This window comes from Crinia signifera, chromosome 1 (assembly GCF_055691185.1).
Source record: "Crinia signifera chromosome 1, ASM5569118v1, whole genome shotgun sequence".
In the NCBI taxonomy this organism is placed as follows: domain Eukaryota; kingdom Metazoa; phylum Chordata; class Amphibia; order Anura; family Myobatrachidae; genus Crinia; species Crinia signifera.
Genome location: NC_139217.1, coordinates 268,302,286 through 268,327,774, shown reverse-complemented (window position 1 = coordinate 268,327,774; position 25,489 = coordinate 268,302,286). Strand labels below are relative to the sequence as shown.

Below are 25,489 nucleotides of genomic sequence, written 5' to 3'. Positions count from 1 at the left end.
TAGATCTCACTTTGAATTAAAACCCCACCCAAATCTAATTCTCTCTGCACATGTAACATCTGTCCCACCTGCAGTGCACATGGTTTTGTCCATCTAAGAAGGATTTTGTCAGAAAGAGCAAACTAGAATAAGGCCCCATGTGCACTGCAGGTGGGGCTAATGTAACATGCAGAGAGATTCAGATTTGGGTGTTATTTTGTTTCTGTGCAGAGTAAATACTGGCTGCTTTATTTTTACACTATTGTAAAATGTATAATGTAGATATCCGTTTGAAGTACAAACCTTACCCAAATCGAACTCTCTCTGCACATGTTATATCAGTCCCACCTACAGTGCACAAGGTTTTGTCCATTAGAAAACCAAATGTGCTTTGTGAGTGAACCAGAATCAGGCTCCTCATGTGGGATTGTGTGTCCAGTAAAGTCCAGACTGAAGTCGATTCTGATTGGTTGCCCATAGCAACATCCCATCTGAAACAGAACTCCCATATAAGTAAATAATCCCCTGAGGGGTTTATTTACTAAAATGGTTGTTCTAGTAAAGATGGGATGTTGTCCATAGCAACCAATCAGAATCTACTAATTTATTAAGAACCTTCTAGAAGATAATATATAGAATCTGATAGGATGACCATTATCCATAGTGCTACCACTAGCCAGTTGGATTCAAGCTCATCATTTAACTTCTTCCAGTTATGCTGGGTACACACCTACAGATTAATCTGTCCAATCTGTCTGGTGGGAACAAAAATCTGGCAATGTATTGGAGCATAGAGACTCAAACATTTGCTCCCAAATGTTGGGAAACAAACAAGAGTAATTCAGATAAATTGGTTAAAGTCGTTTGAGTTATCAAATTAAACCAAACAAATATTTTTATCCATTTTCCAGTGTTTGGGAGCAATTGATAGACTGTCATTTTCTCCCATACATTTCCAGATTTTTGTTCCCACCAGACAGATTGGACAGATACATCTTTGTGTGTACCCAGGTTAACAGCAAAACTGTGTACAGTGCATATAGAGATTACATTGCATATAGCGAAGATCCACCTGAGAAACTGCGGTATGCCATTGAATTTGTATACAAATTGCTTTCGGACTATTGAGGTCCCCCAAATTGGGAATCTATTTTATCAGTCCAGAGACAAACTCTCCTCTGCATCTTACTTCTGTATGTAGCCCGTCCTCCCAGCATGGACGAGGCATGCAGAGAGCACAAGGCCGGGGGTCGCCCCTCCAGCATTAACATCAGTCAGTTCTTGTTTAATTTTTTTTAATGGGGAATTTCTCTCTTTCTCTCTCATTTTGCCGAGAAACATAGGACCTGATCACATGGCCGCTAATTCACACGGCGCGACTATCACTACACCGCGCATACGTATAGGCTGCAATGTGTGTGCGTGAGGTGATTGACAGGAAGTAGGCATCTTCAGGTGTGGACCGTCCACTTAGTGGGATTGCTAAGAAAACTGCAGGAAAGCCATAAAAACACTAGGGCCCTTATTCAGATCGGCACGGTACGGCCCGCGTGCGGCCGTACCGCCGATGTTTGTGGTCTGCACATGCGCAGAGGTCATTCTGCGCATGTGCAGCCCCCTTCGCCGCAGACGGATTTCGTCCGCCGCAAAGGGGGCGTATAGGGGCGTGAGGGGCTTCAGCCCCTCATTTCCCTATGTGTACGCCCCGCGTTTCATGGGCGTTCCCATGAAAACGCGGGGCGTATGCATGGTAATGAGGGCATGACGCCCTCATTACCATGACATGGGGGCGGAAAGCTGACGTCGCCGGATGTCAGCTTTCAGCCCCCTTACAAGCTCCCACACGGACGATTGTCCGTGTGGTCTGAGCTTGCGGGAGCTGCCGCGGCGTGCGGGCCTGCCTTCGATGGTCGTCGACCATCGAAGGCAGGGGGCAGCTCCCACCATGGTGGAGGCGTAGCCTCCACCATTTTTGTGCGGATCGCCAGCCGTCCGTGTACGGACGGCCGTGGCGATCCGTCCGGTGGGCGGCCCTTGGTTTGTGCGGTCGGAGCCCCGTGTGCGGCTCTGACCGCACCAACCAGAATAAGGGCCTAGGTATGTGTGACGTCAGCAATAGGCCGGATATGCCTGTTTTCATCACAGCCACTGAGTAAGTCTCTGGCTACTCTAAGCCTGTAGAAATCATTATATGCTGAGCGGCTTACCAATGGTTTTGGACATATTCGCATGGCAGCCGTACACATCTACATGAATTCACAAGGGAAAATATCACTCTACCTGAATGCTGACCAATACTACTTATTACTTCACTAGAAACACATTGCCCACATCCTGCTTGTGCTCATGTTTCCTTTTCAGCACATGCGCTGCTCTTGCTCTACCCACTTATTGTATGTACAAATCATGGGATACAGTGGGCGGTATTCAGTGCCTCCGACAAGGGGGGTTTGTATGGCAGGGGTAGCTTTTCCTCGCCGTCAAACCACCTTGCAGTACTCAATGTATAGCCTAAATCCTCGCTGTGAGCGGACGGGGAGGACCCCCTTAAACAGCCAGGTTCGCCGCAAATGTAGCGAGTCCACCACATTTTGTTGGCGAACCCCGCAGTTTTAATGGCCACACTCGTCGTTTCCACCTCACCTTAGGGAACAGGCGAGGTGGAAACAGCGAGTGAATGGGCGGGAGTTTAATACACTGATGGCGAGCTATCAGCCCTTCTCGCTGTTGATAGCTCGCCGTGAGGGCAATGAATATGCCCCAGTGTGTTCAGAGCTGCACTCCACACATGTCATTTTTGGATTCCAATTTATTTAGAATTATTTCAACTGAGAGCTTGCTGCTTACCAAGACATACAAATCTTCATTGGTAGGCCCAGATGCCTCCAGGAACTCACTGCTGTCTGCAGTGCGGGTATAATGTACCTCCGTCCCTGCCACGTTGTATACTCCTGGCAAGGAAATTGCCCAGTTCCCATTAATCACGTAGCCTCTACTCAAGCTCATCAGGGCTGGGGAAAGCAATCTGTTAGTGACAGAACACCATGCAGAATAGGACAGTATTAACACAATATTTAAAAAAAAATAACTTTCCTTACCCGTGAAACCAATTGACAGTGTACAGAGAGAGGTAAAGCTTGGGTAGGGTCTTGTAAGAGAAGGGCTATGCAGGCTGGAAAACTGTACGGTTATTCTATATGGGTATGTATGATAAGCAGGTAGGCTTACAGCAGGCGTAATAAGACTAGAGAGTAGGGATGGCCATCGTTGCAATCATCATGGATGGTTGCATACTATGCAATGGATGACTATCGATGGTTTTACCTATTGATGGTCATTCGTTTTCTTGAGGCCAATCAAAACCTGGTGATGGGGCTTCACTGGTGTTGGGGGCGGAGCTATGCTCGGTGTCCCAGCACCTTGGAAAAAATTAAATAAAAAAACGATTTGGTTATGCATTGATGTAGGAAAATCATCTGGTTCTACATCAAGCACAAACTATTGATGATTAAGAATCATCGATGGTCATCCCTACTAGCGAGACATGAGAGAACGGGGGATAGCTATAAAATCTGGCCCCTGCAATCCATCTCAGTATGACCAATGTCTCTCTTATTTACCTAGAATATTGCGACTTCGATCAGCCACTTTTACATGCCTTGCACCAGCTGGGATTCGAGTCACATTTTTGTACCCAAAGAATTCTATTGAATAAAATAATAATAAAATAGTGATCTGAAACATTGAAAGCAAAGAAGATTTACCGTGCATGAAAAAAATATAAATGTGTTTGCACCCTTTGCATTGCAACAGGTTGTTAGTCCAGGTGCAGTTACTTGCTCTTTTTTGCTTTGTTTGCACCTCAGGACCAGGCTGAAAGTTGGAATAAAGCCCCGTACACACGGGGGAGATATATTGCTCAGTTTCTCCTTTTCATCAGCTGGTCGCAGGAGCATGTTCCTGCGACCAGCGATCACTACAGGGGTAAAAACGGGAGCGATATATATATATATATATATCGCCGGTGCACACTCCCGTCGCGGGCAATATGGTCGCTTAGCGACCATATTTCCCGCGATATTACACAAAATCGCCCCCGTGTGTACGCACCTTAAGGAGTACTGCTGAATTATCACAAAGATACCGCACCCCATGTAAGAGTCAGCAAGTCTTCTGTATCCCACCTGCTTCCTACTGAAGCAGGCAGGATGGGGAGGAAGTCATTGGAATTGCAGTGTGGGGCAGAGGGGGTGGAGCTAGCAGACCTGAATTGTGGCATTTAGAGCACAATTGTAATAAATAAACATTTCAAAATAATTTCTAACCTTAAGAATGCACATTTTAATTTGTCAAAATAGCTCATGTACTGTACATGTAATTTTTCCATTTTTTTCTCCATAAAATGCACCTTATGTGAACTAGACGTGCAATAAACTTTTGCTGATTAAAATGATATAATGATAATGATGTCTAAAAATGTTCTACTACGGTGTTTCACATCCAAACAGTGCAACATTATTTGTTGAACCAGCTCACTAGTTCATTTAGGAGAGCTGCTATGGTGATTTGAAAATATGCTGATTTTGCGTTTCTTACAGATTTTTGAAAACTTTCCATAGCCATAATCTGGAAACGGCATGAGATATTTGAATAAAATGGGGTATGGGTAAAATCCGGAATCGGATAAGACACCGGAATGCCGGACTGGACATCAAACTCTGCTTTCCGGAGCATGTAGTATCCGGTCCGGGGGTGTCCTGTCCGGGGGTGCTCCATCTGATGAGGCTGCTCTCGCACCTGTCACCTGGGAGAGGAGAGGGGGGAGAATACAGCCTCACCGCATGGTCCGGGGGTGTAATAAAAACTGGAACGGTCCAGACCACACGGGGAGGCTGTAATCTCCCCTTCCCCATGTCCCTGGTGTGAGCAATCACAGGCATCCCCCCAGACAAGACACCCCCCGCATGGGACACCCCTCGGACCAGACACTATAAGCTCCGGAATGCAGAGTTTGATGTCTGGTCCGGCGTTCCGGTGTCTTATCCGGGTCCGGTTTTTACTTAGTCCCAATAAAATGTTGTAGTTTTCTTAGACTACATACAGTGTATACCCTCCATATACCGTATTTGACCAAATCTGAGCTGGTGAGGTCAAATTTTAAACAAAGGTGTGATCAGGGGCGTGCTGGGCCGGGGGGCAGGGTGCCATGTGCCCCCCGGGCCGCTTACCCAGCCACCTGCTGCGGGCCGCGCGGCGCACTTCCTCCAGCTCTCCTGCGCTGGCCGCGTCTTCCAGAACACGGCCGCGGCCACAGGAAAATGGCCGCCGGCCCCCTGCACTGAGGACATATCCTTAGTGCAGGAGGCCGGCGGCCATTTTCCTGTAGCCGCGGCCGTGTTCTGGATTCTGGAAGCAGCGGCCAGCGCAGGAGAGCTGGAGGAGGTGCGCGGCCTGCACCGGACTGGGGCTGCAGGGTGTGGGCAGGAGGGGCATGAACTGCGCTCTCCCCCGCCCCCCCTCCCCCAGCAGCAGCATCAGCAGCAGCAGATATAGTTGAAACAGCAACAATGGTGAGTTGCAAATTCTGGCACTGGGGTATATGTGTTTCTGGCACTGTGGGGGAATATCTGGCATTGTGGGGGCATATGTGTATCTGGCACTGTGGGGGCATATATGGCACTGTGGGGGCATATGTGTATCTGGCACTGTGGGGGCATATATGGCACTGTGGGGGCATATGTGTCTCTGGCACTGTGGGAGAATATCTGGCACTGTGGGGGCATATCTGGCACTGTGGGGGCATATCTGGCACTGTGGGGGCATATGTGTCTCTGGCACTGTGGGGGCATATGTGTCTCTGGCACTGTGGGGCATATCTGGTACTGTGGGGGCATATGTGTCTCTGGCACTGTGGGGGCATATCTGGCACTGTGGGGGCATATGTGTCTCTGGCACTGTGGGGGCATATGTGTATTTGGCACTGTGGCGGAATATCTGGCACTGTGGGGGCATGTGTATATTTGGCACTGTGGGGGAATATCTGGCATTGTGGGGGCATATGTGTCTCTGGCACTGTGGGGGCATATATGGCACTGTGGGGGCATATGTGTCTCTGGCACTGTGGGGGCATATCTGGCACTGTGGGGGCATATCTGGCACTGTGGGGGCATATGTGTCTCTGGCACTGTGGGGGCATATGTGTCTCTGGCACTGTTGGGGCATATCTGGTACTGTGGGGGCATATGTGTCTCTGGCACTGTGGGGGAATATCTGGAACTGTGGGGGCATATGTGTCTCTGGCACTGTGGGGGCATATGTGTCTCTGGCACTGTGGGGGCATATGTGTCTCTGCCACTGTGGGGGCATATCTGGCACTGTGGGGGCATATGTGTCTCTGGCACTGTGGGGGCATATGTGTATTTGGCACTGTGGCGGAATATCTGGCACTGTGGACATCACATTGTGCAGTGCAATGGGCATCATGTTATGGGGCGTAATGGGCATTACAGTGTGGGGATCATTGGGTAATTGCCATCACATTATAGAGTGTAATGGGCATCAAGGTGAGCGGCATAATGTGTAATTAGCATCACAATGTGCAATCTGCAGGTACACAATACAATCATGGAATAGGCCACGCCCCCTTATGTTAGGCCACAAGTCTAATTTTTCGGCGCGCCTTCGGCGCGCGCAAGCGTTCCGTCTTCCAGAAAGTGTGTGTGTGTGTGTGTGGGGGGGCTATGGGCCAGTGCTCTGGACTTGCCCCCTAGGCTAAAAGTTGCCAGCCAGCCCCTGGGTGTGATGATTTGACATGGAAGGACCCTTGCACGGATTTCACTGATCTGTGCAGCTTCATGTTTGGCAGTGTTTGGCAAACTTGTCAGCCAAACACAAATCACTACACCATCGAAAATACGAATCCAGAGAACAGGGCAGCTTAGTAAATAAACCCCCAAAAAAATTCAAAACAGACCCGATCATGTTTGTAACCAGCCGAGTTGCAACTTGGCCGATACATGGGAGCTTAGTAAATTTACCCCAAAATCAAGTATCATAAAAATAAACACACAGCTGAGCAGAACCTGTAGAGGGGTAAGGAAGCTGGAAAACATTCTGGACAAAAACACAGGAATCAGTTTGGCCGCCACAGTTCTGACATAAATCAGTAATGACTCTAAGACTTAGGACACCATCGCAGCTGACTCTCTGTGGAAAAAGCACACAAGAAGATAGGACACCAGATGAGAAGGGGTAAGATATGGGATGGATTAGCTGGCATGATACCATGCTAATCATTACTTATAAAAATTCATAAGTCACCACAATTTGCCACAATTTACCTGCAATGTTGGCCTCAGGCACGTTTTAAGAAAGGAGGAGGAGGAGAAGCCCAGAGAGGAGACTCTCTGCAGCTTTTTCACCTCTACAAAGAGCCACGAATGCTGGTAATTGACTGGTAGAGAGTGCGAGGGCTGATGCCGGAGCCCCGTTAAATGCATGAGGCTTGCCCACCCTTCTGGTGGGCCGGAAGGGGACCCGATTTTCAGGACCCTCCTGGCCATTCCGGGAGTGTAGGGTAGGTAAGTATGTATTGTCCCGCATCCCACCTGGGTCCGGCAGCGTCCCTGCTGAGCAAACCAGCTGTGAATAGATGCTACGCGCATTGCACAGTGTCTATTCAGAGAGACAGAGGGGAAAGAGGCATTGCCAGCAGCTGACCATGCACCCACAGTGACAAAAACAGGGGCTTGTTGTACAGCACATTACAATGAGCAGGTCCAGGGGCATACTTTGCTATATTGCAGGCCCCAAGCCAAATGTTTGTAAGAGCCCTTATTTAACAAACAATGGTGATCAATTTATGTAACATATGTAACTTGGACAGCGAAGGTGGGCCCCTTCTCAGCTCTGTGCCCCATAGCATCTGCCCTCCTATCACCTACAGTAGCTAATTCCCTGCCCTGGATGGAGCAACAGGAATGCCAGAAAAAAAAAGAGTGTCCAAATCCCAAATACGATCAGGAGGAGTGAATCTGACAGGCTTGTAAGACTTAAAGCCTTTGCAAAAACATGCTTCGGTACATGTTACCTAGAATGGCGCCGCCGATTTTGATCCTAGGCATCGCAAGGAAAAAAATCGCGTCGGTCGCATCGCATGCGGCCAAAAAATATTGAATGCGATGCGACCGACGCGATTACCGGGATTTTACATAGGGAACAATGTTAAATGGCCCAATTGACCCGATTTCACATAGGGAACAATGTTAAATGGCACACAGACCCCAAATAGCCACCCTGAAGTGTGAAATGGCCCCCCCAATTGTTAACGCCACCCTACGATCAACGTGAACCCGAATCGTGGCGAGGGGCGGCGGTACGCGTCCTCCGACCTTTTCATTCCCCTACTATCCACGTCGGCGCGGAGTTGAGAATAGAGAGTGCTTGCTGCGCTCGCCACGCTTCGGGTTGACGTTGATCGTGGGGTGGCGTTAACAATTGGGGGGGCCATTTCACACTTCAGGGTGGCTATTTGTGGTCTGAGGGTCATGCCCGTTTAATTTTATTCCAAAAAAAGAAAAACACATATTGGTGAAAAAAAATAAAAGCTGCACAGATAATTGCAGTAACCTATAATATCCAATCTAATTGTAATGGTTTTAAATTGTCACTTCCCTACAGTAGTTTACAAAATGCATAGAAACATCTGAGGACATCTGCATACGACTTGAAAAAGTAGTAGCTAGTTTTCTTCTGCATTGTTGTATGTAGTCATTTGGATATAATCACCAGGCATTGACCATTGATGCAGGTTCCACCAGGGTCCGGTCCACAACTGGTTCCATCCAACACTCGCCCAAAGTTGTAATAAAAGTTGTGTCCAACTGCCAAGCAGTTTAAATCACAGGCAATGGGGGCTGAAAATACACATATGAAGGCAGGACGTCCCGCTTTATAAAACCATTATTGGTAATAGGTATAGATTACACAAAAGTCAAATATTGACTCAAATGCCCGATTCAGACCTAATGGCATGGCTGCGAATTCGCACAGCATCTGGTTATCGATACACTGCACATGTGTACAGCCCATAGGCAATCCTGCGATGAATTTTTTCTATAAGCGCACCATTTGCAAGGTGATTGACAGTAGGCCTCTGGGGTGGAATCCAGCTGTTTAGTGGCATTGCTTAGAAAAACACAGGTGTGCCTAGGAAAAAGCTGGAGGATGTGTGAGTGTGATGTAAGCTCCAGACCGGATATGCCTTTGGTACTTGTGTACTAGCACGGCGCCCTGATAATTAGTCACCCGATTTTTAAATCACATCGCATGCCATACACCCGATGGCATGCGATGCGATTTTAACGCATATACGATATTAAATTGTATAAGCACCCTAATTGGTGCTTTTAACCCTAATGGGTGCTTACAATGCTTAAATGCACCCCATGCCACCCCCCAAGTATAAACGTGAACCTGAATCGTGGCAAGTTTAGCGAGCCCGCGAGGGGTGGCGGTACGCATCCTACGACCTTTTCATACCCCCACTATCCACGTCGGCGTGGAGAGCGCAGCAAACCCCGCGAGGGGACGCGGATACCTGTGAAGCCCGCGAGGGGACGCGGATACCTGTGAAGGTATCTGCGTCCGCTCGCCACACTTCGGGCTCAGTGGTTCGCTGCGCTCGCCACATTTTATAAAATCAACTCCACGCCGACGTGGATAGTGGGGGTATGAAAAGGTCGTAGGACGCGTACTGCCGCCCCTCGCGGGCTCGCTGTGCTCTCCACGCTTCAGGTTCACGTTTATACTTGGGGGGTGACGTGGGGGTGCATTTAAGCATTGTAAGCACCCATTAGGGTGCTAAAAAGCACCCATTAGGGTGCTTATACAATTTATAATCGCATCCCATCGAATTGTATGGCATTGTATGCCATATACAATGGCATACAATTTTAAAATTGTATGCCATTGTACAACATCGGCCGATATCGCGTCGCATCGCATGCGATATGGTCTGCGATGCGATGGGCGACGTGATAGTACACAAGTACCATGCCTTTTGCCATTACACCGCTGAGTAAGTACAGGGCTACATAGCGCCTGCGATGAGTTGTGGTTAGTGTAAAAATCATTAGATGGACAGTGAGCACACTCATTCACAAGATGGGATTGTACTCTAGCGGGGAGGCGCCTTCACAGAATGATGCCGTGCGAATTTTGCGGCTATTTCATCAGGTCTGAAATTGAATTGGGCCCAATATACTTATACTTGTATACTTCTATGGTTACCTCCATAAAATGGTACCCAATCGTATCTCTGCTGAGACCAGCCCGAGATGTGCCTATTATTGTAGAGAGCACACTGCAGATTCCTAAAAGGCACTGCATCTTCTGGACATAACTAGAAAATCATATCATAAAATAAAATGAATAAAGACAAACCAGAGGCTACTATCCAATAAGAACAACGGGCATATACCTACAATTTTGAAAGAGGTGTAACTAAAAATTGGATGGTTTCAAAGCATAATATGAAGGATCCCCAACAGAGGGACTCTCACTCATCAATTCCCATACCAGACCACTGAGCAGTATTAAATATTTGAATGTGTGTGTGGAAAATGAAATGCTCTAGTGTGCAGACCCATCATTGTTCCTCCAGGGAGGCTTCAGTCCCTTTACCAAGGTGGCCACCAACCTAAGTACTGCACATGCATGGCACCATCTTGTCACGTGTTATAGCAACACAGTGGGAGACAGTAGTCTTCCTCCAAGCTCCAATGAGACCAGCGATTACCTGACATTACCAACTTGTTTACAGAGTACCCTGCATCTCCAATCCATGACCCGAGTACCTAACACAGTAAGTATGGCTGTACACTGGGTTGCAAAAACCACTCCACTGGGTTAGTAACTGGGCTGTTTGTAGTTATAAGCAAGCTGTGCTACAGTACATCCTCACATACAATGTTGGCACTCAAAGGGTTAAATACGTTTCTACTGTCTCTAGTCTGCCGGCATTGTATATAGATGCTACCAGCGACTGTATCGCTAACACCTCGGCCATTGCGGTTCATTACCCAGTGCTCGGTTGCCCAATCTCCAGTCCTGTGGTGCTAGTGTGTACCATCTGCTACAGTGGTCCTGTACATGTCGCACATGAGTGTACTTAAGTGTCTTGTTTGTCCTGTGTGTATGGTCCTTCAGTTTGGTGTCCTAGCCTGACTCCAGTTCTGTACTTGCCTTGCCCAGCCTCCCATAGCAGCGTTATCCATCTCAACACCTTTGTATCACATGTGCCCCCGCTGGGATGGGGACCTCCGGCTTAGGTCGAATGAGCACGGGACCGCACATCGGATCCGAGGGGGACGTCAAACACAACCAATTTGGGCCAAGAAGATTGGTGTATGGGCGGGCACCTTTAGACTGATATCTGATATGACATATGTGAATCATAGTCTGATATGGCTTACCATGGAATGACAGGATTTGTACTGTCGCTGTTCTCCTGCACACATTACGTCCCCAGTCTCCCTGTGAAAGGTACAAGCCAGATTAGCTCTATAATAAGACAATGCTACACTGTCATTAAAAATGACGCAAAAAGAAAATAACAGCCTGCTAAATAACAACTATGACTTATAGTATATTATAAGTACGGTGGCGGAGATCACGGGGAGGGGGGGTAAATGAAGTGTGTATGTATAAATTTGTCACTTATCATTGCATCACTGTTTGTTATATCCTGATGACGGGGTGGTGTTGCCCCGAAACGTCAAAATAAAATGGATTAAATTGGTCCCACTGTTACACAGCATACAGGGCCTTATTCTGGTCTATGCGTAATTTTCCGATTTCTTTCGGATTGCGTTTTTTAGCCGTCTGAGCATGTGTAGGCAACGCAATGCGCATGTGCCACGCACGGTCTCCGTACTCGTTATCACTAATACCGTACAGAAATGTGCACCGCATTCACTCGGGAAATATGGGCGTAATATGGGCGTCATTAGGATCTACACAAGGGCGTAGTTTCAAAGTGGGCTAAACTGGGCGTAAATATGGGCGTACACGAGGAGTGCACTAACTCTGGTAGGCGTGCATTCGGACAGAACACCGACTGCAAACAAACCAACAGCCAGGAAATATGCGGTCTTCATAAGCAAGTATTACTTTGCGGACACCACTCGGTCATTCGCTAGGCATTCGGATCGCCCAATTAGTACGGCCGCACCTGAACCACTGTCAGCTGAACACAATACAATCCACTCCTCTACTCATTACTCATTAATTACACTCTTTTCATTCCCCTACTATCCACGTCGGCGTGGAGTTGAGAATATATAACTGTGAAGTAATACGCGTCCCCTCACGGGGCTCGCCACACTTCGGGCTCGGAGGATGAGCACAGCCGCCGCTCGCCACGCTTCGGGTTTGCGTCAATCGTGGGGTGATGACGGGGCCATATACAATGTGAAATGGGTCATATTGGCCCATTTTACATTGTTTCCTATGTGAGATGGACTTAATCAAGTCCATCTCATCTTGTGTGGCACAAGACCGACGCGATGCTCCCGATTTCAATGTTAAAAATTATTTTAACATTGAAGCCTATGGCAAAATCGCGGGCATCGCGTCGGTCGCAATGTTAATGGCCGCGACCGACGCGATGCCCGCGATTTTGCCTTTGACGGCTAAATGGACCTGATTTAAAAAAAAATCGGGTCCATCGCGGGCGTATCGTGTACCTTAACTTTAAGGTACACGATGCCCGCGATTGTGGCCGCACTAAGAAACAAGTACCGAATATTTCATTACGAGTTTGGGGGGCGGGGGCTTAACGGTGATGTCATTAAGCCCCGCCCCCATTACGGCAAATAGCCGAAAAAACTGATCTCCATGGAGGGGGCAGGGCTAAAATGACACGATTGTGACATTTTAGCTCCGCCCCCTCCTCTGAGACCCGCGGATTGCGGCATTTAAATGCCGCGATCGGGGGGGCTCAGTGAGGGTGAGACTCCCGCAAATTCCGGGAAGGTCGGCAACCCTGATATATTCAGTGTTTAAAAATAAAGTTACACATTTTTGGTGGTTTTGAGTTAAAAATTTAAAGCGCCATGTACTTGTCCTAGATTTTGAATAGTCACAGTGTACTTTGCAATATTTGGAAGGACATTGTCCCTTTTTATTGTATGTACTTCTTGAAACTCTTGTATATTGTAAATTGTATATCAAAAGTATAATTGAATAAAATATATTGATTTGTTGGTGGTAGCGAGACTGCTTATACCTTATACAGAGACGGGTTCTAAGAGCCACTCCCTCCTGACATGTACTGGAGCATGTGGTCCAAGTCCCCCACTCTGTCCAAACTCCAGAGGATAAGTAAGGAGTCCTTTCACTTTGTGGCTTTCTGTATTCTCTCACCTGTATTAAGGAAATAATCAGTGATGGTGATAACCAGAGGAGTGACAGAGGTGACATCAGGGTGCTTCTATCTAGAGAAGTATGGTTACATTATTAGCATGTTAATTACAGTTGACCTCACTACATAATGCTCTATTCTTAAATTAATTTTAATAATTCTTATTATGTCATATTGGTTCTAGGATGTGGGCAGACCCCTCCTTGTGAATCCACAGGTGTGGTTTGAATATTGTATCAATGACAAAGGGATAAAGAGATGGTATCTCCATGCAAATGTCTATAGCAGGAGATAGATTTTAGAAGAGGCTGTGCCATATAAAATCGCCTGAAGAAAATACTATTGAAACGTTGCTTCCTATATATATCTGGCTGGAGTGCTGCATTTCTTGTGGAATATATATATATATATATATATATATATATATATATATATACATATATATATACATACAGGTTGAGTATCCCGTATCCGAGTATCCATTATCCGAATTATTCCGAAAAACCATACATTCCAGAGAGTGAAAAAAAAATTTTTTTTTTGCTAAAAACTCACTGGGGACATTTGTAACAGCACTACTGAGGACATGATATGTAACTGGCACTATATATGTGCAAGAAAATGATTGCTTGGCATTCAAATTCAATATCTGAGATAGTACACACATTTTGTTTCAGGTTTTGAAACCTTGTTTTTTGAACAAATAAAATATATTTGTGTGTATTTTATGTGGTAATAAAATATATTTGTGTGTATTTTATGTGTTTATACAGCATACATGCAAGATACTTCAAAATACATAATTGAAATATTAAAATATTCCGAAATACGGAATAATCCGTTATCCAAAATTCTCCTGGTCCCGAGCATTTTGGATACGGGATACTCAACCTGTATATATATATAAATATATATATATATTATAAAAACAATACTTCTATCGTGCTACAAACAATCTTAAATACAATATGAAGACAGCCTCTCTATTAATCCCAATGATAGAAATACAATACAGAAATAGATTGTCGCCAAAGACTCCTATTGGAGGGTAACCTGTTAGTACAAATGTACTGATAGTCCAATAAACACAGAGAAGAATTCCAAATCCAGATATTTTATTGTAGAACTTGTTCAGATTTCATTCATACAAGCGGATGACCATGTATAAACCCAATGTGTTTCGTCAGTACTTGTGTATTATCACGGCGTCCACTAAGCTATTTGCTTAGAGGGCTATTTTGCGTAGGGAAATCGCATCGCATCGCATGGGCCATTGTAAGTGCCATGCGATACAATGCGATGAGATGCGATTTTCCTATGTAATGTATTCAGTGCTCTTTTATTTATATTGTATAGGGTGTACAATGCCATTAGGCAGGACAGGTCAACCTGTGGCTCTCCAGATGTTGTGAAACTACAAATCCCAGCATGCCTTGCCACAGATTTAACACTCCCTTATAGCAAAACTGTGGCAAGGCATGGTGGGATTTGTAGTTTGACATCATCTGGAGAGCCACAGGTTGGCCAGGCCTGCCATTAGGTATACAATAATGACATACAATGAGGTTTTAGGCACCCCCCCCCCACTATCCAGGCCACCCTGAAGAGTGGCGAGCTGCGGCGGAACGCGTCCTACGACCTTTTCACACCCCTACTTTCAACGTTGGCGCGGAGTTGACTCTATATAGTGTGGCGAGTGCAGCGAGCCACCGAGTCCCGCGAGAGGACGCGGAATACATGTAAAGTAATCCGCGTCCCCTCGCGGGGCTCGCTGCGCTTGCCACAGTTCAGGCTCGGTGACTCGCTGCGCTCACCACACTATATAAAAACCAACTCCACGCCAATGTGGATAGTAGGGGTAAGAAAAGGTCGGAGGACGCGTTCCGCCGCTGCTCGTAATGGCATCGTACACCCTATATATGCGATGCGATGTGATGCGATCCCCCGGGGCTAAGAGAGCAGTGAATAAATTACATAGGAGGATCGGATCGCATCGCATGGCCGTTACAATGGCCCATGCGATGCAATGCGATTTCCCTACGGTGCCGTATGTAAGAAACTTGGGCACCATGATAATACACAAGTACCGTTTCGTCTTATGCAGACTTTATCAGGGGATGTTTCTTTGATTTTTTTTTTAATCAACTCCATTTTTAAGTCATAACAAAATTCGGGTAGAGGTTTAGTTATGTAACCTTATGTAGTATAGCCTTAATTTAGGTAGTAGAGGTTTGAATCATAAATACCCCCTCTATGTTATGCCTCGGCACCCCGGTGGGGTCTGGATTGCGGATGTGAGTGGCTGTGCACCTAATCTGGACCCAATCAATGTGTTATACCCCCTCTAAGTTTGCCATATGTTGCTTTCCTGACCCACTTTGTGTAGTGTCCAGACCCCTTTATGGGCCCCTGGTGGTGTCGGGATTGGCGGTCTAAGTGACTGTGAACCTAATCTGAACCAATGTCCTCTACCCCCTCTATGTTATTCAACTTTGCCATACCTTGCTTTCCTGACCCACTTTATATAGTGTCTGGACCTCTTTTTGGGCCCCCATCTAGGTGTGTCTTACCCCCACAATATTTTTTTCACCAGATTGTAAGTCATATGTGTACCAAGTTTGTGCACATGTTACATCACCCCCCCCCACACACAGTGTGCATGGTTTTGTCCATTAGAGAGAGAGAATTTGCTTTTGCGAGTGAACCAGAATCATGCCCGACATGTATAAGCTCAGTAAGTACAAATTGACCATATAAATGAGTAGGGCATTGATAGGAATGAAGTTGCAAAGAGAGAAAATGTACATTCAGTTCATCTCATGTGGTAAGAAATCTCCATTTTTTCAAGCTGCAATCCATTAAGGCCCATACACACTAAAGGTACATACACACGGTACAATTTTTTTGACCAGTTTAGTTGAAATATATTGATGACCAATTTCCCTTGTCCTGGACGAAAGACGAAAGATATAGCTACAGTTTATAGGCTCTTTTTGAAAGATATCCGTATTTTCACTGGTGTGCTGCTTTGGACTTTCTGGTTTATGCTGATTTTAAAGGGGTGCAAAATCTATATAACAATAGGGACCCCTAATAACCAGAGAGGCCTTGATAATTGGCTTGAGGGCTTTCCATATATTTGCAAATATATTTAACCAAAATCTCTGAATTATCATGTAGATTTAAATCTGGTTACTGATATCACACAGTCAGTGTTGCTGGGGGAACCAAATGTGCTTTTCTTTGTTGATTGGCTACTGATACTATCGATATATTTGTAAGTGTTCCAGCTAAGCTCATTTTGCAGGGCACGGCGCCTACCCATTTTCGGCCGAGCAGTCTGTCACATGGGGGACACACAGCAGGCTGTAGGTATATTCAATATTTTAAATGCAGCACCGCCCGCCACTTGGAGCTTAGCTGCTGCCAGCATGAGTCAGTGATTGGCTGCTGGGCTGCAAGCTTCTATTGGCTCACGAGCTAACCCAAGATTTCAAATAGCTGCCGAAGTCATTCAATGGTGAAAGAAGCACTGCCTCTGCTTCTCCCCTTAGATAATTAAGAAGGTGGCAGCAGAAGAGGCCAGACCGGGGTGGTGAGTATTACATCTGTGTCACTGCTGGGGGAATTATAACTGTGTCACTACTGGGGGCATATTGTCTGTGGCACTACTGGGGGCATTATGTCTAGGGCACTACTGGGGGCATTATGTCTATGGAACTACTGGGGGCCTTATGTATATGGCCTTGCTGTAGGACTTATAAATGTGGTACTATTGGGGGTTGGGTATAAATGTGGTGCCCTCCCGATTGAAAAATGGGTACTTGTGGAGTATCACGGCTCCCATCGCATGCCATATGTAGTGGCATGAGATGGCATGCGATGAGATGCGATTTTTACAGTTTTTAGCTATTTTTAGCAAAAATCGCATCGCATCGCATGCAATCAAATCACATGTGATGCGATCGCATGCGTGTTTGCACTAAAATGCAACCAAATGCATTGAAATATGTAGCAAACATGTTAAATGCCCCCAAATGTCATTTTTCAGAGTGTACCACCCCCACTATCAACGCGAACCCGAAGCGTAGCGAGCGCAGCGAGCCCGCGAGGGGCGTCGGTACGCGTCCTACGACCTTTTCAAACCCCCACTATCCACGTCGGCGAGGAGTTGAGAATAGAAAGTGTGGCGAGCCACCGAGCCCGAAGCGTGGCGAGCGGACGCGTTTACCTGTGAAGCCCGCGAGGGGACGCGTTTACCTGTGAAGGTATCCGCGTCCGCTCACCACGCTTTGGGCTCGGTGGCTCGCTGCGCACGCCACACTTTCTATTCTCAACTCCACGCCGACGTGGATAGTGGGGGTATGAAAAGGTCGTGGGACGCATACCGCTGCGCTCGCCACGCTTCGGGTTCGCGTTGATAGTGGGGGTGGTACACTCTGAAAAATGACATTTGGGGGCATTTAACATGTTTGCTACACACTTTCAATGCATTTGGATGCATTTCAGTGCAAAATCGCATGCGATCGCATCGCATGCGATTTGATCGCATGCGATGTGATGCGATTTTTTAGCATGCGATGGACATCGTATGAGCCGTGATACTCCACAAGTACCGAAAAATGTGCCCTGCTCAGTGGTGGTCAGCACCCTTCCCTTAAAAAATCCTAGAGGGAACACTATTTGTTATACCAAAAATTCATGTTGTGTATTTATCCCCTTTTCACACAGAAAAGCTAATATCGGGTCAAACATGTGAACCGGTAATTCTCAGTTTAACACATATCCTTTTCTTGTGTAAAAAGGATCAACACAGGTCGAAATTTTAGGGTCTTTGACTACCTACCAGGGTCGAAGACCCAGGAATTTTGCCCCTGGTTGACCTTTTAACACTGAAGAAATACCCGTGTAATACCACTTTCAGTCAGAAATGCATTTTCATTGCGAGTAATTTTGCCATCCCAGCCCATCACACAGAAAAGCAAATGATACCCTTTCCAGACATACGACCTGGCAATTACACAGCACTTTGAGTGCCGGTCATTCTGACCACCTTTTTAAACTGAACAGCAAATTACTGGGTTAAAAATTTCAACCTGGTAAGTTGCTGCATTACAACCAATGTTGACTCTTGAACGACAAATTACCAGGTAGAACTGCTTCACCCGGTAATTTGGTTTTCTGTGAGAAAGGGCTATTACTGGGTTAGCAATGACTACCCGGTAATTTGCTGAATAACACAGGTATTTTTTCTGAGTGAAAGGGTCAATCCGGGTTGAAAATCCTGGGCCCTCGACCCTGGTAAATTCCAAGATCAGAGACCCATGACTTACGACCCAGGTTGACCCTTTCATACAGAAAAATGAGCCGTGTTGAATGGCAAATTACCAGGTAGAACTGCTTCAACCCGGTAATTTTGTTTTCTGTGAGAAAGGGGTATTAATTAGCAAATTACCAGAAAGAAATGCTTGACCTAGCAATATGATTTTCTGTGTGAAAGAGGGGGTCAGGCTGGGACCTGCAAAGCAACCCAGCACTCAAATGTCAAGTATAGGCCGGGATTTAGGGGCTATTCTCTCTGAAAGTATTTTTTTTATAATTTGAATTTATATAACAAATGAGAGCAACAATGGCATTTTTAGCGGATATTTTGCACATCTCTCACAGAGATATTGGCACTAAAAAGGTTAATATGATACCAAGCAGAATTGTATCCTGCACACATAATCAATGTATATTTGGCTAGTGTTGATAAATAAGGACCTATCTAAGACCAGTACGGATGGTGCAATGGTTAGCATTACTGCGTCAGAGCACTGAGGTCATGGGTTTGATTCCCACCATTGTCCTAACTGTGCAGAGTTTGTATATTCTCCCCATGCTTGCGTTGGTTTCCTCCCAAAATCCCAAAAATATACTGGTAGGCTAATTGGCTCCCAACAAAAATTAACCCTACAATGTCTGTGTGTGTGTGCGCATTTGGTAAGGAATATAGATTGTAAGCTCCACTGGGGCAGGGACTGTGAATGTTCAAATATACCCTGTAAAGTGCTGTGGAATATGTGTGTGCTAAATAAGAAACTGCTAATAAATAAAATGTAATTGTGTAGTTTCACGGCGCCACTTACGTAGTCAGCGTAGTGTCCCTGTCAGCATCAGTGTTGTGTTCCCGAAGACAGCATAGTCAGTGTCCCTGTCAGCATCACCGCCGTGTTCGCGCAGCCAGAGTAGTCACCGTGTTGGCCTTGTTTTCTGCGTCCGCTCGCCACGCTTTGGGCTCGGTGCCTCGCTGCGTTCGCCACTTTATAAAATCAGCTCCACGCCGATGTGGATAGTGGAGTATGAACAGGTCAGAGGGATGCATTCTGCATCTGCTTGCCATGCTTTTGCTGACGTGGATAGTGCTGGTTTGAAATGGAGGCATTTGCCAGTATGTAACATGGAGCACTGGCAAATGCGTCTTTTATTGTGCATGAGACGCACTTGCGCCTGCACCCCCCTTTGTGCATGAGATGCACGTGCTATCGAACCACTAACCCTGACCATCTCCCTGAAGTGGACACGGGCAGGGTTGTTGTACCCTGCCACACGAATTACTGAGACGCACTTGCCTATGAGACGCTCGTGTGTCTCAGGCAGATGGAGCGTCTCTCTGCCGGTGTCCGCATGATCGCCTCTCCGCCGGTGTCCACCAGCGCAGGGGATCTGGCAGTTACCACCGCTGTGTGAGAGGCGCTCACTAGGCTTGTTAGGGACGCCAGGGACAGAGCTGCAGCTTGCAGGGACAGTACGGTGACTATGCTGCCTGACGGGGACATTGCGCTGGCTACGCAGGGCTGCCGCGGGGACACTACGCTGGGCTGCCGTAGCCCTACGCTGACAATGTAGCTTAGCCTGCGCTGACAACGTAAGCATAGCGTGGCGCCATGAAACTACACAAGTGCCAAATAAAATAAATAAGGACAGATGCCAATTTAAAAAAGCTTTGCCATCCAGCAGTTACATGAGAGAAAACTGCAATACAAATCTACCAAAGTGTTGGAATGTCACACTCTATGGGCTTTGTCTACTGCCATATGTAAGAGGTCACAGTGTTCCTAGTCTGCATAATTGGAGATTAGTGAATACCTAATTGCAATACTGCAAAATTCGTAGAAAGCACGTTGTTTCCATAACCCAGATGCCTGTGAGTACATGTTCCCCCATGTATTTCTGTGGAGGACAGAGCAGATGCAGCCTATGAGTGACGACAGCCTCCCTCTTACTAGCTGCTGGTGACAAGAGGCAGCGGAAGGGCAGTCTCAGTCAGAGACTTTCTCTTTTGAAAGTAGGGAGCACTTGGCAAAGTTTCTAAAGGTGGAGTGTGCTGTTGAATGGTGCTGTAAGAGGGAAACAATGTATAGGTTCATGTGCAGCAGATGTAAGGAAAGGACACCTTGTTTATAGTAGTTGTACAACTGTCATAGTGGAATTATGATTACAGCAACCAGATATTATTTGGAAGGAATGTATCAGACAGTATTTGGAATAACAATAAAGCTTTCAATACACATATGCGATTTTGCATATTTCATCTGATTTTGACGCATCGGGCAGAGAAAAGTCGCAAATCACATGTGTTTTAGATCCGATCCAATGCGTGGTCCTGTGGGCATCGGATCTGAGCCCCTAGATCGCTAGTGCTGCACTGTAGATATGTCGGACCCTTGCCTGGGATCCTCCCCTCGGAGCAGTCGCATAAGAGTAATGTTTTATACAGTATACTGTATTTATCCACCAGAGTGATAGTACAGTGAAGGTAAAACAACTACAGCATATTCTTTTACATTTTTGGGTTAACAAATTTGCCTTTGACTAAATCTGATTTTTATAGTCTTTGGGGAAGACAAATACAGTAGGTTATTATTTTAATGACATCTTACCTGTGCCTGGCTAGCAGCTTGGATGGCAGATAAAACCAATATCAGAGTTACAACTTGAAGTCTGAGCCTGTTAGGGAACACACATTAGCAGTGATATACTGTACAGTAAATGACAAGTAACAACAGGTTGTTCTGGGGAAGATTCTCTGTCTATATAAAAGGCACCTACTGTACCTAACAAGCTATGCTATATAATTTAAGCTTGGCAGTTGTACACACGCTAACTCACCGGTTCTCCAGGCACATTCTGAGAGCTCAGGACAGATGCAGATGTCACAAGTTCATGTCCAGTTTATCAGCAATGTCTGGGATCCTGAGCAAATAACGGGTTCTCAAAATAATCCCTCACTGGATAAAGCCTCTGTGGAAACTAAGGGACGTTTTATACGCTCCAACATCACTTCTGATCTCACAAAAGCTGATCTCACAACTTGGATTCCTGCCGTTCCTCCCTCCCTTATGGACACACCCCTTACATTTGACATAACTTAGAGATCAGTGGATGATATACAGTATATGCTACAGAGATGGCATGTACATTATGCCACATAAGACACGTTGGCTAATGATGCAGCCTGGCACTTTGTTTCAGTGATCTTTGCTAATTTCCATATATTTAGAAAAATTGTATTGAATAAAATATCATGGCCAGAATAAAGCATGCTACTAATTCATAATTTTACAGTAGGAATGAACACAGGTTAATAGATATATAAACTCACAAGGTTTATTACATGCTGTTCTATAGGTTTTTGCAGCCCACATTACCTATGTCTACTCTACTCAATAAACACGTTCATGCATGCATACTGTACATAGAAATAACAGGTGTGCATACTACATACAGATATATCAGGTGTGCATACTGTATAAAGATATATCAGGCTTGCATAATGTACATAGAAATAACAGGTGTGCATACTACATATGGATATATCAGGCGTCTATACTGTATATCAATATATCAGGTGTGCATACTGTATATAGATACATTATGCATGCATACTGTCACATCCACCATGGCGTTTACCCAAAACCCCTGTGCTGTACTCAGCCCTAGGCTCTCTAGCTGCACTTATAGAACCATGGCGCTCACCTCTGTTTGTGTCCCTGGGGGGAGACTGGAGTCTCTCTCCTGGGGATGAGCCTGCGAGCTGGAGCGCATGATCCGGCCAGCGCTGGGGGGGCTACCATTGGTGCCGTCGCGCAGCTTCCCCTCATCTCTCCACAGATGGTAACCAGGAGACTGGATGCCGGGTCGCCAGAGGCCGCTTGCAGGTGTCTGTGTGGGGCCTCAGCTAGGCCGGACCACCGCTGTCTGGGGGATCCTGGCCCTCTCTCCTCTTCTTTGATGTCTTCTGTATGTAGATATATCAGGCGTGCGTACTGTAACAGATATAGCAGGCCTGTATACTGTATGTAGATATATCAGGCGTGCATACTGTAACAGATATATCAGGTTTGTATAATGTATTTCAAAGGTAGTCCGTACTCACATCATCCAGAAGATAAATTTGGGGTGCTAAAAGCTGAACGCAATATTTTTAATACAGAGAAATATATGACCAAAAAAGGAGCACTCAGCAGAGCCAGTAGAGAGTAAATTGTAATTTTAATGGTTACAATTCTCTATTACAAGTCCATCAACGTTTCCGTCTGCGTAAGACCTTTGTCAAGATAGAAGTTCAAAACCCATCATCGTGAAACAAATGCATAGTCATCCTAAAGGACAGGTGCATATATTGAGCTAACCATGAAAGGCTGCATTTAAATGGTGCCAGATGCCGAAATCTGCAGCAAAAGAGCCGGAACCTGAAGTTACCCGGTCAGAAAGTCCATGCGTTTCAACTAAATGGTTAACTGTTGCTATAAAGATATATAGACCAAATAGTACCACGCCGCAGCATCTATAAACTAAAGATATCTGTGTCCTCCTCTACCGCTTATTTGAAAGAAGCGTATATAATGTACAGTATATAAGACGTGTGTGCTGTATACAGATACTGTATGTCAGACGTGCATACTGTATAGATATATAGTGTTCCTTCTAGGAACTGGGCAGGGCAGGGGGCGGTGCTGCATGGGGGCAGCATGAAGGGGGCTGCCCATGGCCGCCAAAGTCACCATTGTGGATGGGCCGGGGCTGCTGCCATCACCAAAGGGGGCAGGCCCGGCCACCACCATCACCAAAGGAGGCGGGTCGGGCCCGCCGATGTCACCAAAGGGGGCAGGCCTGGCCCCGCCGAAGTCACTGCGCGGGAAGCCCCGGGCAACTACGCCGGCGCTGGGCTTCCTTGTGCGCACTGGCGGGGACAGGTAGCAGGTTGTTCTAGCCGGGCGCTGCAAGGGGCAGGGCGCATTTTGCCCTTTGAAAATCAGGCAGCACCCCACTAAAACAACCTAGCGTGGACACTAGATATATCAGGCAAGCACACTGTTTAGAGATATATCAGGCGTGTGCAGACGTAAATCTAGAAAGTTGGTAATAGGTGAACCAAACGTTTTAAAGAAAATAATGCCAAAAAGGGTCATCGCCTCACTGGATAGAGCATGGCCTTACTACAAGGAGCATGGTCTTGCAGGAAAATATTACCTTATACTCCATACAATGGACAATACATGAAAATGAGTGTACTATTTTGTTCCAAATTCTTTAACATTTTCATTTTTAATCCCCTGACATTAACACACCAATATTGCAGACACACACTGGCTTCTGGAAACAACTCTGTCTGGCTGTAAAATGTGCTAGAGTGCGAAGGATTCAGAAAAATGGAGATGAGGATGAGATAGGGTGTGAGGGAAGGAGGATGATGGAGCATACTTGCCTACTTTAAGTGTCTCTTCTCCAGGAGAAGCCCGGACAGGAGACTCTCTGCAGCTTTCCCAGGGGGCGGGTCTTTCAGTCATTAAGACCCACCACCTTTCCTGTAAATGCCGTGAGTTGCGGCTATTTGTGGGGTTGTACTAAATGATGCGATTTGTGTAATATTAGCCTAGCCTGTTCCCTCAAAGAGCAGCGAATTCCTGTATTTGACTGGCAGAGGGAGGGGGTGCTGGGCTGATGCAGGGGGGCCCCCTCCTGGGGGGCGGTGAGAGGGACATGATTTTCGGGTCCCTCCTGTCCATTCCAGGAAGGTAGGTAAGTATGTGATGGAGGAGAGGATGTGGCCAGGGTGCAGGGGCGAATTTAGGGGTCAGGCCGCCCCTAGGCACAACATTTTTGCCCCCCCCCCCCCCCTATTTTAATGTAATTATTATTAAGGTAAAAGTCCTAACTAGTATTTCACAGATTTTATCAATAATTCTAAAAGTTATATTTTATTTTTCATTAAATGACTCTTAAAGCACATTATTGCTTTTTTTCTTTTTGTGTATATATGTTTATGCCGGAGGACCCGGAGGGAGGGAGGCCGGCAGTTGGAGGATCTTTATTAGAGGTGTCTCAGTCAGTCAGTCTCTCTCACAGTCTCACGCTGTGACTGACTGAGCGCAGGGAACTGTGCGCCGCTCAGCTCAGCTGCTGTATCCGCCCATTGGCTACTCAGCAGCCAATATGCTGCATGTATAGGGTAGCCAATGGGCGCAGGCAGCAGTGAGCCTGAGCCAAATGCCAGACGCGCAGGAGGACCATCGGACCGGTGATGTAATGTGCATGGCAGAGCGGGTGGGCAGCAGTGGTTGACGAGCGGCGCTGCCGCCGACATATGAGAAATCATGGCGGGGGTGACACTGCTCGTCACTCGCCGCTGCCCACCCGCTCTGCCATGCTTCTATTTAACAGAATGTCAGCCTGCCTGCCTCCCTTAATTGGTGCCGCCCTGAGGCACGTGCCTCACTGCCTCATTGAGAATCTGCCATAGTCAGTGTGAAAAATATAAGCCCACAGCAGTTTTCATGGGGGTGAGAGGGGGAGTGTCCATGTCTACTGTGTCGACATTCTGGTTAAAAAAACAGTGAAAAAACCCCATGACCCATGTTGACTGGGCTCTACCCTCTGTCAAAACGTCCGGGCTTTGAACAGTTGTTCCCATAGCACATACTGTCAGACTTTATTTCTCCTCTCTAGGAGAAGGCCGGAGAGATCAGACAGCATGTCAGGGGGCAAGATGAGGTGGACGTCACTAAGCTGTCAAACAAGGCAATTAGTGGGTCTGCGGATTGG

The 25,489-nt window shown here is 46.4% G+C and overlaps 1 protein-coding gene across 2 annotated transcripts in view; it reads right to left on the bottom strand.

Annotated features, from left to right (window-relative positions):
• The window catches only part of LOC146074895 (ADAMTS-like protein 5), a 53,022-nt gene extending 28,478 nt beyond the window's left edge, over positions 1 to 24,544 (bottom strand). Inside the window, exons 1-10 of one of the 2 annotated variants that reach the window (XM_083183581.1) lie at positions 22,421 to 24,544; positions 21,554 to 21,694; positions 21,325 to 21,391; positions 13,268 to 13,404; positions 11,454 to 11,514; positions 10,270 to 10,381; positions 8,767 to 8,894; positions 7,062 to 7,185; positions 3,600 to 3,683; positions 2,827 to 2,990 (exon numbers count right to left, since the gene is read on the bottom strand). In XM_083183581.1, the coding sequence (XP_083039707.1) occupies positions 2,827 to 2,990; positions 3,600 to 3,683; positions 7,062 to 7,185; positions 8,767 to 8,894; positions 10,270 to 10,381; positions 11,454 to 11,514; positions 13,268 to 13,404; positions 21,325 to 21,391; positions 21,554 to 21,570 (894 nt within the window). In that variant the 5' untranslated portion in view covers positions 21,571 to 21,694; positions 22,421 to 24,544. Of the gene's footprint in view, positions 1 to 2,826; positions 2,991 to 3,599; positions 3,684 to 7,061; positions 7,186 to 8,766; positions 8,895 to 10,269; positions 10,382 to 11,453; positions 11,515 to 13,267; positions 13,405 to 21,324; positions 21,392 to 21,553; positions 22,004 to 22,420 lie in introns of those variants that run through there. The other variant, XM_083183571.1, reaches the window with a different exon arrangement.
• Positions 24,545 to 25,489: the final 945 nt, after the last annotated feature.